General features: G+C 41.2%; 1 protein-coding gene across 4 annotated transcripts in view; it reads right to left on the bottom strand.

Annotated features, from left to right (window-relative positions):
• Positions 1-1,809: 1,809 nt before the first annotated feature.
• prdm5 (PR domain containing 5) overlaps positions 1,810-20,342 on the bottom strand; it is a 345,097-nt gene continuing 326,564 nt past the window's right edge. For 3 of the 4 annotated variants that reach the window (XM_043696615.1, XM_043696623.1, XM_043696639.1), the window contains exons 15-16: positions 16,109-16,213; positions 1,811-2,913 (exon numbers count right to left, since the gene is read on the bottom strand). In XM_043696615.1, the coding sequence (XP_043552550.1) occupies positions 2,749-2,913; positions 16,109-16,213 (270 nt within the window). In that variant the 3' untranslated portion in view covers positions 1,811-2,748. Of the gene's footprint in view, positions 2,914-16,108; positions 16,214-20,342 lie in introns of all 4 variants that reach the window. The other variant, XM_043696605.1, reaches the window with a different exon arrangement.

Raw genomic sequence — 20,342 nt, 5'->3', positions numbered from 1 at the left:
GTTCCTTATTTAATATGGTCTGCTAGATGCCTGTGCCAGAAACATATACAGAGGCCCTGTGTGGGTTTCACGAAATGTTGACATCTCAGATTCTTCAATGATGCCCTTTCTAAGAAATTGTAGTTAAGTTTTAAAAGAACGACATGTCTCAGGCTCCTGCTGCACATAGGAGTTGAAGGAGGTATCCAGGTTGAACAGCAGGCTGGATTTCTCAGTTACAAATTTGGCATCGCTGGTTTGATTTGGAATGCGGACCCCTGCCCAGAAACTGTTCAACCTGCGCAGAGATTCAGCCTCCTGCCTGACAGTGCTGAATGGTTATAGTTTGGCAGTTTCATGACAAAATCTTTTGTCTCTGACTGCCAATGTTTCTGTCATAGGTCCCCCACCCCACACCGTCCTACACATCAACAGGAAAGTACACAGAATTGTCAGCACTTGATTGGGTGCATTTCCCTGGTCAAATAGCCATTTCTCCCCAAAACTATACTTTTAGAGCCAATAAATATGGGCTCAGTTTAAATTCTGTACTACCAAGCAATTATTTAATCAGAAATAAATTTTAAAAAATACAGGGAATAATTTGATGTTACCCACATCAGCAAGTTTCCAGGTGTATGTGTGTGTAGGTAGGGTGCGGGGGTCATGTTCATTCTCCTCACCCTTATCTGTTCGCAATTCATTTGCAGTGACCTCAGGTCTTGCATGTTCAGGTTTTGGCCATGTGCAGTTTGGCCACCACATTGCCATACTGACTTCTGGAGGGTAGTGTGGTGAAAGATTCATCATCACTGACATTTTGTAATGCAGTGACATTCATACTATTTGGCATAATTCACTGCAGTTGTAGTACATACTTTATTCTTGAATATTTCATAATTGAAAAACAAAGATGGATATACTTGGCAAATGTAGAAAAGCATAAGCTGGGGGTATCAACATATCTGAACAATAATCATTTAGTCTTTGTATTACTTGATTGTGAGAAAGTAAGGACTGCAGATGCCAGAGTCGAAAAGTGTGGCGCTGGAAAAGCACAGCAGGTCAGGCAGCATCTGAAGGGAAGAGTGTCGATGCTTCGGGCATAAGCATCAACCAAGACCAAGGGCACTTGTGACATAGTGGCTTGTTCCTATCTTTAGACCTAATGGTCTAGGTTTAATCCTACCTGCTCCGGAGATGTATTATAACATCTTTGAATAAGTTGATTTTAAAAAATCTGTAAAAACAAGTCAAAGTATTTAGGAATACATGCACCAGAGTTAGATGCATATTTTGAGTAAAGAATGCAAAACAAATGTAATAGATATGTTTTAATGTCTATTTCTTAACTTTTTGCCCAAATATTGCAATATAAGAATTAGAGTCACTGCGTAGATTAAAGAATTATATATAACCTTCATATAGGCAATACTAGCCCTCACAAATCAACAAAGTATCCATGTATTACTGGCATACAAGACATGTATTTATTGCCCATCCTTAGTTGGCCTGTGCAGTGGGTGGGGGAAGAACGCTTGTGGGTCTGCATCTGGAAACAATGTGCCCCTGATGTTGATTGTATCCCAATGTGGAATACCTATATTCAGCATGTTTATACGATATTCCATTTGGATTTGATGATTTCAGTGGACAATGGTTATGAAGAGGATTTGTGTTTGCTCTCCTGCAAAAAACATACACATGCCACCAGCAGTTCCTTTTTAATGATGATCAAAACAAAGGCATGCATTTTTGTTTGAGGCAGTCCAGGCTAAAATTTGAAGCAAAGACTTCTCAAACAAATCTGCTTAAACATAATACAAGCAAGTGTTTGTTTGATACAACATGGCCCACTACGATTAAGATAATGATGATATGAGTCATCTCCTCAAGTGCTTCAGCTACGTTAAGCTTTCAAAATTTGCTAAGTATTACATCAAAGCTTAATCTGATTATTCCAAAGATCGGTCAAAGTCAAACATCGATGCTCAGCGTTTGACTGACTAGAAGGGAGTTTTGGTTTAGTTGATGGGGGGTTAGATTTCACTAATGTGTGCTTGATGATAGAAAGCAAGAATCTAAGTACTTAAACTATCAGTACAAACAACATCAGAGCATAAAAATGTCAAATTATAGTTACAAAGTGGTAACTATGTAAGAAATAACAGAAAATGAATCAACAAACTTAGAAACAGGGAAAGAGAAGAAACGGAAGGCATAGAATTAAATTTCATTTTTCTAATTTTATTTGAAGAATACCAAGAAATATATATTTTGTTAATTTGTGCTGCTACAGTTATAAAGTTTCTTGTGACATAAATAACTATTATTGGTAAAAAGAAATGTTTCTCTGCCTTGCAGTACATGATCTGAAACCTGTAATAAAAGATTTCCTGCACAGGAGAACAAAATCCTCTGGTACTGTTTACACTCAAGAGTAACAATTACAAAGTGTCAGTATTTAATCAGTCAACCGTTACTAAAATGAAGAGTATACAGATTATGGAAAGGTCCACAGTGGATTACCAATTGTAATTTAAACATATTTTGAAAGATGGAATTTTAAACTCTGCACATCTCCCATGCTGTCATTTTCATTAAACTAAAACATATTAGCTGTTGGATAATACTTCGAAACTCAGACGTTTCTGGAAGGCAAAGTATTCCAGTAACACTGACATCTGCAGTCAACCACTGCACTGAATAATAAATTGTCCGAGCTCCAGGAATTTTGAAGTTCTCTGATGGAATGTGAAAACTAGAGGTTCAACTGTCTGTCTCTCCATGCACGTTCTCCATATGAACCTTGAGGTAGTCATTTCTTGTAAACTTTTTGTGACAGAGCTGACATTCTGCCATTGGCCGATTTGGGTTGTGGGTCAGTTTGTGCCTAATCAGCATTTTCTTCAGGCTGAATGACAAGTCACAGACCTGAAATAATGAGGAAACAAAAGAGGTCAATGAAAGAAAGCAACCCAATATAACCTCGTTCAAACCCAATATAGGGTACAACAAAAGTACATTAGATGCTGAGTAGAGCATCAACGAATGAGTTTTAGTCACTACAGTCGAACAGGATCTATGAAAAAGAAACCAAAAAATGTTTTCTTTCCACATGCAGGATTGGAATCCCAACAATTATGACAGGATTGATTTCTATCAAAATAATTCAGTGTTGTTGGTAATTCAGGCATTTTTCTATTATTTTTGGCATTTTTTTAAAATGAGTTTGCAGTGAGCACATGGAATGACAACAAACTATTTCTCGTTGTTTTTAAAATCATTTGGTTGTACAGTGTAGTAGATTTAATTCAGATACAAGGGTATGGTATGGGGCAGTCCAGATGTCTCACAGCTCCAGAACCCAGGTTTAATCTCAGTTTTGGGTCACAGTCTGTGCAGAATCATAGAATCCCTACAGCCCAACAAGTCTACACTGACCTCCGAAGAGTAACCCACCCGGACCCATTCCCCTACCCTATTACTCAACATTTACCCCTGACTAATGCACCTAACCTACACATCCCTGAACACTATGGGCAATTTAGAATAGCCAATTCACCTAATCTTTGTACTGTGGAAACCCCAGAGGAAATCCACTCAGACACGGGAAAAATGTGCAAACTCCACACAGACAGTCACAGAGGTGAGAATTGAACCCGGGTCCCTGGTTTGAGAGGCAGCAGTGCTAACCACTGAGCCACCATGCTGCTTGAGCTTATATGTTCTCCCAATGTCTGTGTGAGTTTCCATCGGGTGTTCTGGCTTCCTTCCACAGTCCAAAGATGTGCAGGCTAGGTGGATTGGCCATGCTAAATTCCCCCTTAATGTCCAGGGATGTGCAGGCTGGGAGGATTAGTTATGGTAACTGTGGGGTTACAGGGATGGGGTGCGGTCTGAGTGGGACTCTCTTTAGAGAGTCGGTGCAGATTCGATAAGACAAATGACCTTTTTCTGCACTGTAGGAATTCTACTGTCATTTCCTGAATCATTGCTCAATTAAAATTTTGATGGGCAATTGACTGGCTGCAAGGAACAAATTGGTGTGATATTGATCAATACTGCATAGATACTGATGATAAATTCTTGTGTTTGAGGTGGGGGCAAGCAAAATGGATGGATGCCGCAATTTCTTTGCATCTGCATTCCAACAAATATATCTGTCAGTGTGGTAATTCAAACCACTTTTCAGTAACCTGAAAGGAACCTAACATTCTCTCAGTTCCTCTGCAAGTTACTTGGCAAAAATTATTGTTGGAGAAAGTGAGGACTGCAGATGCTGGAGATGAGAGTCAAAAAGTGTGGCCACTGGAACCTGACAGCAGGTTAGGCAACGTCCGAGGAGCAGGAATGATGACAAGCTTCAGCCCAAAACATCGACTCTCCTGCTCCTCAGATGCTCCCTGACTTGCTGTGCTTTTCCAGCGCCACACTTTTCGACCCCAAAAGTGATTATTGCATGACTTCAAAACTTTTTAAAGTAGGCATACATATTGGGGATTAAATTAACTTATTTTCTTTTTGTTTCTTTTCTTTCTGTAAGCTTCAGATGAGTAAAATATTCCAGACATATTTCTCTGGGCAATCGTTATTGATGAGATTTATTTTACTCAAATTATAATAATCAGCATGGAGCAGTAAACATTGCTTAATGCACCACTTAAAAAAGGACTTTATGTGAACATTTATTAACTAGTTAACTCATTTGTTTGTTATTTTAGTTTAGCTATTGATATTAAATAAATAGCAGCTCTTAAAGCGGCATGAAAGATACGAAAGCATTTGAATTAACGATGATAGTCTAGAAAATCAATAATAAAATAGAGTACTATATGATTAAATAAAGATGATAGTTTTCAACAGTCACTTGTATAATGGATATTCCTATAGGGTAGTCTTACAGCTGTACATAAATTTAACCAGAGAGGTTCAATGCAGTACTCCTATTATTGAAATGATCAATATCTGCATCAAATATCTGTACTTTATGAAAACTGGTGTCAAATATTTGCCACTGCAGTGATGATCTCATGGGCAAAAAGCAGCATTTAGGTCATAAAGAGGTTAGCTTGACTTCACAACTTTGAGATTTCCTCTTGGAGGCATAAATGTCCAGTTGAATTTACTACAAGGTGCAATATTGTAAGGAAATGGAAGACGGAACAGGCTGCACACAAATCAAAATAGCAAAGGGAGTCCAGAACTTACTGGCATAAGAGTTACCAAAGAGTTAAAGCGAAATCCCAGAAAGACAGGAATGGAGATCACGTTTAAATATAAGCATGGGATTGAGGCATATGCATTTAGGAGGCAAGTTTAATAAGATGAAGAAGCTACTGTTCATTCAAAACATGTGGCTGAGTTTTGCAAGCAGTATTTTAACAAGCCCAAATCCTTTTTGGAATCTTTCAGGAAGTTTCAAAGCATTTTACAGCCAATGAACTACTTTTGAAGTATAGCTAGTCCTGTTTGTTTTTTTATGGAAATATGGACAGTAAATGCACAACTAAGTAACACAAACACCAAAGCACACAAACGATCAAATAAATGATCAGCCACATCACACGGACTACAGCCATTTAAGATGGCGAATCACCACCACTTTCTCAAATTGGTGTGAGACAACAGTTGGCTTGCCGACAATGCATATCCCCATGAAAGAGTTTTTAAAAAGTTGATTTGATTTAAGGGCAATGCTTCAGGAGCAAACATTTGCAAAATTGAGAGGATATCCGTAGGATCTTTCTCACTTCGATTAGAAAAAAATAGCTTCAGGATTTAATTAAATGTGCCAAAACTTGGCAGATGAAATATAATGTAGGGAAATGTGAGGTTACACACTTTGGCAGGAAGAATATAGGAGCTGAATTTTATTTAAATGGTAAAAGAATGCAGAAAGCTACAGAACAGGGGGATATGGGAATCCCCATTGTTAAATCACAAAAATCTAACATGCAAGTTCAGTGGGTCATAGCGAAATGGAAGGTTGGTCTTAATTTCAAAGAAAATGAAGTGCAAGACTAGCATGATTTTGCTAAAACTATACAAAGCACTAGTCAGACAACAGCTGGAATATTGTAAACTGTTTTGGGCCTCTTATCTAAGGATAGACATACTAACATTGAAGGCAGTCCAGAGAAGGGACATTTGGCTGATACCAGGTATGGACTGGGCCTGTACTCATTGGAATATAGAAAATAGAGAGGTGAATTTATTGAAACAGACAAGAATATTAGGGAATTTGACAGATTAGATACAGAAAGGTTGTGGGACAGTCTAGGACCAGAGGGCATAACCTTAGAATATGAGATCATACAGTTAAGATAGCAATGTCAGGAGGGATTTCTTATCTCACAGGGCTCTGAATCTGTGGAAATTTCCTGCAAAAAGCTGTTGAGGTTGAGTTCCTAAGCGGAGTTAGATGGATTTTTTGATCGGTAAGGCAATCAAAGGTTATGGGGAACAGGTAGGAATGTGGAACTGAGATTAGGAGATCAGCCATAGTCTCATTGAGTAGTGGGACAGACTTGATGCCTGAATGGCGTACTTCTGCAGCTAACGTCTCGCCAGGTGGACAGATTATTACACCTAGCTGCATGGGCCCTTATCTTTTACATGAACTTTTGTACCTCACTTCATTCAATGACTTGGAAATCACGTTGGGTACATATATATCACCATATGGTATCCTAAAACCAAGATATCATGTCACAGATTATCCTTGCAGGCTAATGCAGTTTATAACATATAACTTCCTGACTGAGAGGATCATGGGTTATCACGAGTAAATGTCGATTTTCAGTGCAAATGGCAACCAAATTTCAACCAATTTAACTAAATCATGCACGCTCATTCTCAAATTGTCTATGTGCTGGTAGACAAGGGTCTTCCCGATGAGTGAAGTGGAAACATTATTCCTAGAAAGGAAAAGAGCAGACCAATTGACAAAAGGTCAAGAAATGATATGCCATTGAGATTGCCACTTCCATGTCTCTGTTCTGAGAGCTTTGAGGAGATAAAGAAAGGCAATGCCACAGTTTCCTTCCAGTTCAGCCTTGTACCACATTGTCCTAATTGCACCTTGTTCTTCATTATTCATGTCAAGGAAATATACCCACAACAATGGAAAACATGCAGAATACTGGATCAGACGCTGTGCATAGATACATCGTGAAATTAGCAATGAAACTGATTTCCTCTCCTGTTGTTCTGGCAGAACACCTGCTGGAACTTTCAGTGCTCCAGAACAAGCCAGCTCTCAGCATAATTCTCAACAATATTTGCGAATACCAGCACAGTGAGACAGATTACATAGAACACAGATTGGGGGGGGCTGGATGAGGTAGCATCTGGTAAATGAAACAGCAGGAGGGAGGCAAAGCCAATGACAGGCCTGGAGGTGAACATGTTGATTCAGCTGTCATTCCTTTTTTGGTTAACCCTAGCAATGTGGTAAAAAGGGCTGTCAATTCAGAAAAAGAAGACCAAAAATAATGACCCGACTAAACATGTTGTAAGCTACAAATCATCGGATCTTATAAATGATCCCAAGGCCAAAATAGAAAAAGACAAAGGTGAGGCAAAAGAGTTAAGGGAAATAACAAACGCAGAAAATGCTGGAGAAACTCAGCAGATCTGACATCATCTGTGGAGAGAAAAACAAAGTTGATGTTTCAAGTGGGAGATGATTCTACTTTTCAGAACTCTTGCTTTGAAGTTCTTCAGGCTCTGAAGAGCCATACCAGATTCAAAATGTTAATTCTATTGCTCTCTCCACAGATGACGCCAGAAATGCTGAGTTTCTCCAGCACTTTTTGTTTTTTTTTTCAGATTTCCAGAATCCATTGTATTTTGTTTTTATTAAGGGAAACAACAGCCATTAAAGTTGCTTCATTAGGTGTAGGGTGGATGTTGATCCTTAAAATAATTCTCTAAACCTTTTCTCACTGACTCTATATAATATCCCATTATGGAACTACACAAACACAGTACAGCACCCCTACATTTTGCAAAATAAAATTGTGCATAAACCATATTATGCTTCCTTTACACATTCTGCCAGTTTTGACAGCTCATTTTAAAATTGGAAGAGTTAAAGAGGACAACAATTTTGGAAATTCGAAGGCTAAATCTGATTGCCTTTATTTGCATTTTTTTTTAATATAGAAAGAAGCTCCCAAAGATTCTATGCAAGAGAATAAAATCTTGACAAGAAACCCTCTCTACACACCAGGAGACAAAAAGTTGCATAGTCTGATTTCTCCAGTTCCCATTTGGCAATGATAGAAAAAGAAATCTAAAAAACAAACTTGTCCCAATGTCTTTTTTTAAAAAAGTCACTTACGTGTTATGTGCATTTCTGGCAAAATCAACATTTATTGCCCTTCTCTAACTGTCCTCGACAAGGTGGCAGTGAGCTGCGTTCTTGAACCACAGCAGTTGGCTGTGGTGTAGGTTCACAGTGCAGTTTAGCAGAGATGCCCAGGATACCAGCTGGCAGCTCACGGTATTTCCATACATTTGTTGCCCTGGTTATTCCAGGTGGCAGATGTCGCTGCTTTGGGAGATTTTGTTGAAGATGTCTCGATCATTTGCTGCATTGTATCTTGGGAATTGCTAGCACTGGCGGAGGACCTGAATACTGACCGCGGATAGTAAACCAGCCAGTTACTATTCCCTGAATGATGCTGAACTTCTTGCGTGCTGACTTATCGATGCAGAGTCCACCACATTTCCAACCTGTGCCTTATAGATGTTGGGGAGACTGAGTCAAGAGATGAGTCACTTGCCGCAGAACTCTCAATCTCTGACCTGCTCTTATAGACATAGTATCTATGTGATTGGTGAGGTTATGTTTCTGATCAATGTGGATGACAAGATGAAGGGTAAGGGATTCGGTGATGGCAATGCCATTGAATGTTAATGGGAGATGGTTAGATTCCCTCTTGGAGATGCCTGGCACTTGTGTCAGTTGAATGAGGTGTTACTTGCCATTTGTCAGGCCAAGCTGATGAGTTGGATCTTCTTTGCAATGTGGTGGATGTTTAATTTTTTTTGCTTTAAATGTGCGGGTGATGACCAACACCCTCAAGCTCTTCAGTGAGAAAATTAAGTGCTGTCTGGTAGGCTTGTGGCCTATCAGGAACCTTGTCACTGAGTGACAAGACTGGACAATCAGAGGCCGACAGTCACTGGGACTTGAAGGCAGTTGCTGGAGACTGATGCTGCACAGATGAGAAGATGGGACTTTTGGGAAGGGGGGGGAATGATTGTATGGTGAGAGGTATCGTAGTTTGAAGCCAAGGGCACCCTCTTACCCTCTGACTGTGCCTTCAATTGACCCCAGAATGGGGCAAGTGGAAGATCCCCCCCACCCCAACTCAGCAGACAGAAAATCCTGGTTTGCCATTCATAAAGTCAGCCACTTTTCCCAGCTGTTGGGCAAGTAGAAATATCCAGGGTAGAGGCCCTTTAAATGTGATTAGTTGAGTACTTAATGGCCTCAGTTGGTGGCAGGACAGGTAGATCACTTGTGGACATTCTTGAACAGAGCGTGATTTCTGATGTGGTGGGAGAGTGCGGTGCATACTTTTTCAATTATTTGTCCTTCCCACCACATTTATCAAGTGACAATTCCACCCTATTTGTTGAATAGCTTTAGTAGCATATAGCAATTATGTTATTCATAATTTTCAAACATTTTTCAAATTCTTCACTTTTTAACATCTTTTTCAGTTTTGTGATACTACAGATATGAGCGTCAGTAAGAAGCAAAGCCTTGGGACAGTTTGTGACACTCTGCACCAGCCAACAGCCTTTCAATTTCAGACATGCACACTTGCAGGTCTGTACTAATGCTGCTCCTGATCTAATCAACAAGTAGCATATGAATTGCCTTCTGACAAGTGCCTGCTATAAATTGAATGCATCCACTTCCACGTTAAGACAACCAGTTAAGAACACAGAACAGTGCAGCAAAGGAACAGACCCAGCGTCCCACCTGGTCTGTGCCGAACATGATGCCACTTGAAACCAACTAAATTACAATGCCGTAAGGAACACACAGACTCTTTACTGGACTGCAGTTCGCTTTTCACCACACCAAACCAATCACACCCCAAAAGGGACCGTGGTCAAGCGTTTCTGAAAACCAAAATGTTAAGGCGTGCATCTTCTCAACCTACAATTTGGGAAACTGGCAGCACATCAAACAACCACTTATTGTTAAATAGAGTCAAATGTTCTAAATGTGAGTTTGTAAAAATGAAAGGGAGTGGTTTTTTTTCTGAGTTCTTCCAGCAATAGAAATAAATCAGTCAGTGGGGAAAAAAAATTGCTTGGGTATCTGCTTTGCATCTCTGATAACGGCGTTAATTCTGTTCAGGTCATAAAAAGCTTAGAATAAAGATGTTAAGGATTACATTGCTGAATGTAATGCATTTAGCTGATGTCGTAGTTCAGCAAGAGCTGTTACAGGGTGCTAAGAGTTTGCTTTGAGTTCAGGATGGGACTTGGACCCACGTGCACACTTGTGATGCAAAATCTTTGGCATTGGCACTAGTGTTACAGAGGAACCTCGATTATCCGAATGTCGATTATCTGCATTTCGGATTATCCAAACAAGACTGTAAGGTCCGGATGCTTGGCTAAACTGTGCTATCCAGCATTCAATTATCCGAACATTCGAGTATGCAAACAAAATACTCCCCGCCTGTGTCATTTGGATAATCGAGGTTCTGCTGTACATACTGTGAACATGTGCAGTAACTATGCACAGCAGACAAATCATGATGTCAAGAAACATGGAGTACTACTTTGATATCAACTCTGCCATTCCAATGCACCAATCTCTTTTAAGCACACACAGCTTTAAGGAAGAAGGCCATTACTGCTATCCCCACCAGGACTCTGTCAGTGGATAGTCAACTACTTACAGGTTGGGTGCTGGAGGGCTTCTTATTGCTGCTGTTACATTTCCACAAACCTTTGGCACTTTCCACGATTGTTTGCAAAGAATGGCATGGCGGATGTTGCACTACTTTATTTTTGTTAATGTGTAGGTTACATACTGGTTGCTCTGAGGTGCACTAGCTGGCATTCCCTTTACAAAGCAGCATGACCAGGAGAACAACCAGAGACTGTTAGATGGTGCTGCAATGCCAACCACTCCCAGCTTGGGGTAGCTTGCAGCCATCTTTCTTTGACTGAATTATGAATAGCTAGGGGTGTTCATGGAGCAAATCATTCGCAGAATCTCAATAGAGAGCAATCGATCAGGATGCATCTTTGCAGCTCTTGACTCTAACCACAGAACCGTGTGGGCGGCACGGTGGCACAGTGGTTAGCACTGCTGCCTCACAGCGCCTGAGACCCGGGTTCAATTCCCGCCTCAGGCGACTGACTGTGTGGAGTTTGCACGTTCTCCCCGTGTCTGCGTGGGTTTCCTCCGGGTGCTCCGGTTTCCTCCCACAGTCCAAAAGATGTGCAGGGTCAGGTGAATTGGCTATGCTAAATTGCTCGTAGTGTTAGGTAAGGGGTAAATGTAGGGGTATGGGTGGGTTTCGCTTCGGCGGGTCGGTGTGGACTTGTTGGGCCGAAGGGCCTGTTTCCACACTGTAATGCAATCTAATCTAATCTAAAAACAGGGTAAGGCAGTATTGTCAGTGGCTGTGCAGGAGACCACAGTAATGATTTTTTTAAAACGCAGTTGACATTTCAAGCAGATACAGCAGCTACAGGCAGTGTCTCACAGTTTTCCCTCCAGTGTCTGCAATAAGGGAGTGGTCACTGAAGCTCTCTGTTCAAACAGGAATAAGTTCATTTCAGTCACTCTTTCCAAAAGATTAGCCGACAGAGTTGAGCCAGTTTGCTCAGCTTGCAGGCTTCTCATGGTAGAAGTTGCCATGGCCTGCCCCATAGCTGCTTTGTAATGCCGTCAGGTTCCAGCGAGAAGAGGGATCCCACTCCCACAATGGCCAGTGGCTGCATGACCATATGCAGTGTCTCAAACAGGTTAATGTTCAGCCTCTGGGCAGCAGTCAGGGTCCGTTTTTGATGCCAGCTGCAGTTTTGATGCTGAAGGGTGGCCACTGGCTGACAAGGACTGTCCAGTGACAACGTAACTGCTGACTCCAGTTTCCAACCCACGTACACAAGGTGGGTCAGCTGCCTGACCAGGAGCAAACTGAAGTGTATTTGCTGCCGAGAGCACTCTGGGCAACACAGTGGAGTGCTGTGATCTGCTGCATGCTGCACAGCTTCACCAGAGTGAGAACACAACCCTTTGTGGCCAGCTCTCCACAGAAAGTGAGGATCGGGAACAAAGAGAGGAGCAGCTGGATGGAGGGGGATGGAGGGGAGGAAAGAAAATAAAAAGTTGAACATCCCGTTCCTCTACGATTTGCATGTGGACAACCTGATTCGAGCGAAATATCAGTGAAACTGCAAGTCCACTTGCCCCCCCCTTCACCAACAATCTCACACTCCTCATCTTTTCTCTGTCACTGACCAACATATGTGCCCTGGACTGCAACTGGAACTAAGAGCCATCTAAATGTAAACACCCCAAAATACATTTAGAACGTAATCACGTGATAATGAATAACAACAGAAACTGATCACTCCTGTCTATTCCCGGGTACATGTGTGTATGCCCATTCTGGTGCTCTAGCCCAGCGTTACCCCACTGACTGTAGCTGGGCTAGTGGAAGCCTTTCACAGGGAGAGATTGGATAGGTGGCTGACAGACAATATTGAGGACTCTGGAGGAGTGCTCATGGTGAGAGTGTGATTATACTGAGGGGGGAACAACAGAGTTCCTCACAATGCAGTTACTGCCACTTCCCCAGGGCCACTCTAGTAATATGTGACGGGATGTGATTGCCGGGTTACTGTCAGGACCCACAAGCCCTTTTGAACACTGCTCTCTGCAGCCATGGTGACAGCAGCCTGAACTTACACAGCTTCATTCTGAGCTTCTAATACTCCACTCAGATATTTGGGGAAAAAAAAATTTAATGCAATGGAAGCCGAGAAGTCGATCATCTGATGCCGAATTGTAGGTGTGTCCACAGCTGCGCTGCTGTAGTTAATCACCATTTCTGCACTGGAAAAGACAGCATTTAAACTCAGCATAAATGCTTGTGTTAAGTTAGTTCAGGACCATTCTGTGTTTCTCAACTGCTGGGTGGTTCCCTATTTACCAAGCACTTTGTAACTTGTACTTTCTCATCTTCTTTATCACCTGCCCCACAGAAATCATCACCTGAGTTGTTTGCATCAAAACTCAGATGTAATCTCACCCTCTGGCACCAGCGCTATCCTTCAGTATTCTAACTGCAGCAAAGTTTTTCCTCGTGTCACACAATGTGTAGATCCAATTTTCAATATACCCTCGAAGAAAGATTCAGTGTCAATATCCAAAATGGTGCTGGTCTTCCAGTTAGTACCTGCTGCCTTCAATTGTGCACTAACTTCGAGAAAAAGGGAAACCTGTCAGTGAAGGCTGTGCAATGTGCCAATTAAACAAGTACCGAAGCTCTAACGCATGGATATGAAGCTTGTAGCATTGCTGTGTGTGAGGGAGAAGTAAAGTATTTATTTGCTCTGGCACAAAGATACCATTCTGTCTGCATTAAGTCCAACGTGTAGAGTTAATTGAACATCATGGCCCCTGCATTATTGTTAGTGCCTATCTAATTTCATTCCCAAAACTTGAGTTTACAGCACAGAGCATTCAGATGATTCAGTTCTAACTGATATGAAAATAGAAATAATATGCAGGTCATGCAGCAAGTGCGGAGAAGAGATACAAAGTTAAAATTTCTGGTTGCTAGGTGGAATCCTGTGGGCTCTCAGCCAAGCCATAATGCATCTTCTCCGACTCAAGCACTTAGCTGAGCATAGCCTCACCCACTGGTCAATCAGAAGCTAGCTGCCCTTCTGCACTCAGCAGTGCCACTGGGGTGATGGTGGTTGTTAGCAGTACTGCATGTACCTGAGATCTTGGATGAAGGATGGACCCACACAGAGGTGAGTGATGGTGAAGGGAACAGAGGGAATGTGATCTTGGGAAGGGAGTCATGACAGCAGGGTTGGTCAGCAACAGAGACAGGGATTGGTTATCCCAATTCCCTAATGTCAAGTTCCTCAATCAGGCACTGACAGGGCAAGTTAGCACTCCAGGCCACTCTAATTACATTCACAAATAGAGTCTCGTTAGATGAAAATGGCAAACATATCGATGAGGTGTGTACCTGGTGAGGTGAACTCCTTCCTCTGAGCTCTGGCACACATGTCTTTGGCATCATTTCACGAGATTTCTGAAAAGGAAGGGACTTATAGGTGGCACAGTGGCTCAGTGGTTAGCACTGCTGCCTCACAGTGCAGCGACCCAGATTTGATTCCAGCCTAGGGAGACTGTCTATATGGAGTTTGTACATTCTCTGTGTGGGTTTCATCTGGGTGCTCCGGTTTCCTTCCACAGTCCAAAGATGGGCCATGCTAAATTGTCCATAGTATCCAGAGATGTGCAGGCTAGGTGGATTAGCCACGGGAAATGCTGGGTTACAGGGATGGAGTATGGGATTGAGTCTGGTTGGGATGCTCTTCAAACAGGCGGTGTTGACTCATTGGGCAGAATGGCCTGTTTCCACACTACGGTTTCTATGATTCTACTCCTGCAATGTTCAGCGTCTTTGTGACCAGAGGCCACAATCCCTGCAAACAAGCCCCCACTATCCATGGATGATGGGCAAAGGTTGAGTGTTGCTTCAGAACATTTCAGCTCTTTCTATTTCCATTTATTTTACTTCTGTCTAACTGAGACAAATGCATGGTCTTGTTAGAGAAAGCAAAAGAATGACTTGGAAATTCTCAATGGCAGACTTGGGTGAGGTCAATGAAATCACAATTTCATGTAAGCTTCTTGCTATATAACTTTCACATTTTTAAACACACACAGTTTCCTTTAGCACAAAAGGTAGACAACAAATCTGAAGAGTTAATAGATAGATCATTCAGGGTATTTGAGGTTGTAGTCTCTAGCGTTAATGTATCTCTCTCATGATGTACATGCCTCACTGATTTTAATTGTGCATTAAAAGCCTTGCTGACAATGGCAATAATGGTACTTGTCCCATTATGAATAAATGGAAGTACATGACTAAACAAAACCCATCAGATAATGAAAGGTTGGTAGAATGTAATTTTTGTCTTATACGAGTTTTACTTCTGTGTGTCAATGTAATCACAAACAGTTGTTCCATTTCAAATCACGTATTTAGATTTGGCTCCCCGGGTAATTAGGATCAAAGTTGCAGCTACACAATCAGCAACAAATTCAAGTTTAATGAGAGCCTTTAATGAATGTTGATGTAACAATACATCCTGCTGAGAGAACACAATTTATTTTGGCTACAGTACTGGGAACATGTAGATTGCATACAGTCCTTTCATGTTTTACATTAACTTAAGAGAATAACTAACACGACTTTGTGAAGTCATCTAATGTCACCTATTCATTATATATTTGAGATGAAACATTTACTAATCTTTTCAAGCTGAGTTAGTTTACTTTCTTGATTGAATCTGCAAATAAGTTAAAGTACTGAATAGCAATCTGGATATTGCCAGCCAAAAGCTTCTTCACTTGCATCACCAACAACAAAATAATTTATCAGATTCATCTGGTACTATATAACATCCGAGAATCATAACTTAGAGTACACTTTTAATCTTAATTTTATGACGTGGCATAGTTGCACAGAAACTTAACAATAGCGAACACGCAATTCACATAAATTGGAAAAGTCACAGGCCAGATTCTGAGATAAAAGGGATTATTGAGAACAGTTCTGGGAAATGATGCACCATGTTTAGCATGTTCAAGACAGAAATCCATAGACTTCTGAATGCCAATGAAATCAAAGGACATGGAGATAGCGGGGTAAAAATAGCATCGAAGTAGATGATTTGCTTGGCTGGACAAGCAAGTTTGATGGACCAAATGATCTACTTCTGCTCCTACTCCCAATGTTCATATCTGATTCATTATATACTTGGAACAAGTGCTTATTTGATTGTTAGTAGTATGATCCATGTTCTAAAATTAGACTGAACTACTTACATCACACTGGAATGGTTTTTCTCCTGTATGAGTCCTCATATGTTCATCCAGGCCCCTCTTCTGACTAAAAGCCTTGTTACATTCTGAGCACTGGTAAGGCTTTTCCTGGGAAAACAAAACATGACAATTGAAAAAGTGCGAGTGAGTCGATGCAGAAACCCAGCATAACTGAAGAGGTACTTGCTGCAGAGAATGATGTGCTTTATATTCTGTTGAAGGGGTTCAGCCTGTGAAAAATTCTTAACTTGATTGCAAAAAAGTCAGTAAAGGCTGAGAAAATCAAGTCTTCCAAATTTCCTTATCATCACCCATCAGTAATTTAATAAAGCAGTTATGTCTGCCATTGGAGGAATTTCTTCAGTTTATCCTGTTTTGTGTAATACTATAGATTAGATTAAACAAAAAAAATCTACCTGTTTTACACATGCACCTAATTTACTTTAAATTCCAAGGTAATGCATATTTATTTACGGTTTCAATTTCTACTCAAAAGTTCAAACATTAAAAAAATGGCTTAATACCATAGACATACAGAGTATGAAATGATATAGTCTCAAAGATCCTATTACATTGATGTACTACATTTAGAGATCATTTTAAGCATTTAATAAGTGTGTGCTCTTCGAAACATTTCTTCAGACTTAACAAAAACAACTTGGCTAGAAAACCAGGAATTGTAAATATAGAAACATGTTACAAGTGATTTAGGAGTTCTTAAACTTATTTCTTGGGGTATGAGTTATGTGAACTTTGTGTTATTTTCGTGAGTGTCTGAGATGTCAAATGAAGCAGTGAAGGAGTTTCTCAAGACAATGCCATTACTGATAAAAGGCAGGCATGACCCTCTAGAACTCAAAGTCACTTTAACAAGGGGGCTACATTGATGGTTGTTAAAATAATTTTTAAAAGGCCAAAGATCTTCTGATAACACAACAGATAAAGGTTGAAAGTAGCTGAAACATTAAAAACTGAAAGGAACCTCTTTCAACCTGAATGTTGGGGGAAACTTGCTGTAATGAATTTGCTTGTTCTATTTGCTATACCACAACAGTGGCTACAACTCAGAAGCACTTAATTAACTGGAAAGGTGTAGGATATCCTGAGATTGTAGAAGATGTTGATGAATGCAAGTTATTTATTTCTTTGCAATGAAATGACAAATGCTACAATCAGTTTCATTAGGTTCCCAGTTATGGAGTGGAAAATCAGCCAGCGATTACTGCTTGAAAGGCATTTGAAAATATTTTGGGTAAGGATAGCATTAAAACTCATCAGGGCTGATCTTCCTCATCCTGCCTCGCACCCATGTGAAGTAGACAGCCAACATTCATTCTCTAAGCTCATCAATAACAGCTTCCACAACATTGCAGACAGCACCTTGTAGGTTTGGAATCATCGGGGAAAGTGAGGACTGCACATGCTGGAGATCAGAGTCGAGAGCGTGGTGCTGGAAAAGCACAGCAGGTCAGGCAGTATTTGAGGAACAGGAGAATCGACGTTTTGGGCATAAGCTCCACAACCACCTGATGAAGGAACAGTGCTCTGAATGCTAATGCTTCCAAATAAAGCTGTTGAACTATAACCTAGTGTTGTGTGATATTTAACTTTGTACACCACAGTCCAACACCAGCACCTCCAAATCATGAAATTATGGAGCCATGTGGTAAACCTGGAATTGTGGAATGCCTAAAGCACAGAAACAGGCCATTCAGCCCATATTGGCCCACCAAAGAGTATCCCATCCAGAGCCAGACCCACCCCACTTTCTATAAGTCTCTATAAGCCAACTAGCCCGCACAACTCTGGCTAGTATGGGGAATTTAGCATGGCCAATCCACCTGACCTGCATATCTTTGGACTGTGGGAGGAAACCAGAGAACCCAGAGGAAACTCACACAGACAATCACCCATGGCTAATACTGAACCCAGGTCCCTGGCACTGAGAGACAGCTAACCACTGAGCCACCGTGCCACCCTAGGAGTATGTTGTGAATGCAGCTCACTTAAAATAATTGGTATCCAGTAACCCAATAATCCCAAGGATCACATTGTTTACATGTTATGATACTGGATGTAGAATTCTTACTGAATCATGCTTTTGCCAGTCTCTGATTTCCACAATAACTTTCAAGAAATATTTATTTCATCAAGACTGGATAAAATACCATGGTATGTGCAGCATATTCAAGTACATAAAGACTTTCAGAAGAAATGGCCACCTGATTTTTGGTTGGAAAAATTATAATGGAGTTGCTGTGTTTGTTGGATGTAGACAATGAACAGTCTGAACTGGATGATGGCAGAAACATTAACCACATTATCAACATTGAATTATGACCTTAATCGTCTTTGATGATGCCAGAACAGGCATGTGGAGGAAAAGCAAACACCATGCTACAGTTTGGCATCAACAAATTAAAGCCTAACCCAGCTCAGTTAATCGCGCAAGGTAAGTTCCCATCTTGTTAACCCTAGTGTATTTTTATTGTGTTTGAGCATTGCTCAACTCCACACCACCAACTTCTCACACTGCTCAGTGCACCACAGCCTCATCGCAGAACACAAGCCTACCTCACCCTCAAAATACCTATGAGCCTCACACTCATCCGTCATTCCCTCCATACATCTCAGCTAACGTGGGAAGATTACCCAAAGATACTAGTATACAGTCCATGAAATTCTGAACAAGGTAGCACACAATGAAAAGGAACAAAGCTGACTGACTGGGGCCAAGATCACCTGCATCTCACAGGTCCTGTGGAGTAGATTGTTCTCTCCACAGTGGGCTGCAACAGGATCTGAAATATGAGACATCACTGGGAATTTTCAGCATGACAGTATCTTCCTGCCTTATGCCCCTTCTCAACACCAGAACACCTTCATCCTGAATTCTAACAGTTGTTCGAAGCTGTTAATGGTGTGACATGGACCCTTTCCTTCCCAAGCCACTACAGTTTGTCTCACATTGATTTTCCTCCACTGAGTCACCGCTTCACTTAATCTGACACTCGTGGTCACCAGGTCAGTCAGAGAGTCATAGAGATGTACAGCACGGAAACAGACCCCTCGGTCAACTCGTCCATGCCGACCAGATATCCCAACCTAATCTACTCCCATTTGCCAGCACTGGCGATCCATTTACTTTAGGAATTAGCACAGAGTTGGAATCAGATATGGTGAGTCATCCAGGCCAAGGTGAAAGGATGCTTTGTTTGCCACCTCAGTGGAGGGTGAGATAACAGACTATTACTGATTTAGAGGATTCAAATGAGTACCTCAATGGGGTATTATCGAGGAGAATGCTGAATGAGCATGCACACCTAGATTCTGGATGTAATGACTGACCAGTGAGCCTCCTGATCTCTCAATTCACAGAATCACGCAATTGTTACAGTACAAAAGATGAGCACTGGGCCCACTGTCTGCACCAGCTCCCTGACTTGATGCCAATCTCCTGCCTTAACCTTGCTCTTTGTTTCAATCTAATGTCCTCTTGAATGCCTCAAGGAACTTGCCTCCACCTCACTTCCAGGCTATGCATGCTCGATCCTAACTACTCGCTGTGTGGAAAAAGTTATGTTGCACTTTGCACTTGCTTCTTTTGCAAAGTACTTTGAAGTTGTGCCCTCTGGTTCTCTACCCTGTTAGGAGCAGGGACCGTTTCTCCCAACTCAGCTATCCAGATTGTTCATAGTCTTGAAAGCTTCTATCAGATCTCCTCTAAGTTTTCCAGTCTCCAAGGAGAACAGTCCCAATTTCTCCAATCTATCCTCATAACTGAAGTTTCCCACCCCTGAAACCAAACATCGCCTTGTTCTGCATTCACTCAAATGTATGGTTCTCAAAACTGTACATAATACTGCAAGTGAGTCTAACCAGTGTTTGCATCAGTTCATCATAACCTCTCTGCTCTTGTACTCTATACCCCTGTTAATGAAGCCAAATATTCTGTATGCTTTATCAACAGCTCTCTCAACTTGTCCTGTCATCTTTAATGACTTATGCACCTTTACATGTAGTTCCCCTGCTCCTGCACACACTTTAGTAAGTTCTATTTTGTGCTAATTCTCCATGATCTTTGTACCAAAGGACTTTACCTCATTCTTTTTCACATTGAACTTCATGTTCCATCCATCTGCCACTACAGTAAATGTCCCCTCCCCCACTCACCTATTGTACTCTATGCTACTTTCTCCCCACCCCCACTCTCTTCCACCTTATCTCTCCAACCCTC

Source organism: Chiloscyllium plagiosum, chromosome 1 (genome assembly GCF_004010195.1).
Source record: "Chiloscyllium plagiosum isolate BGI_BamShark_2017 chromosome 1, ASM401019v2, whole genome shotgun sequence".
Lineage (NCBI taxonomy): Eukaryota > Metazoa > Chordata > Chondrichthyes > Orectolobiformes > Hemiscylliidae > Chiloscyllium > Chiloscyllium plagiosum.
The sequence above is the reverse complement of the archived record's forward strand: the minus strand, read 5'-3'. Positions and strand labels throughout refer to the sequence as shown.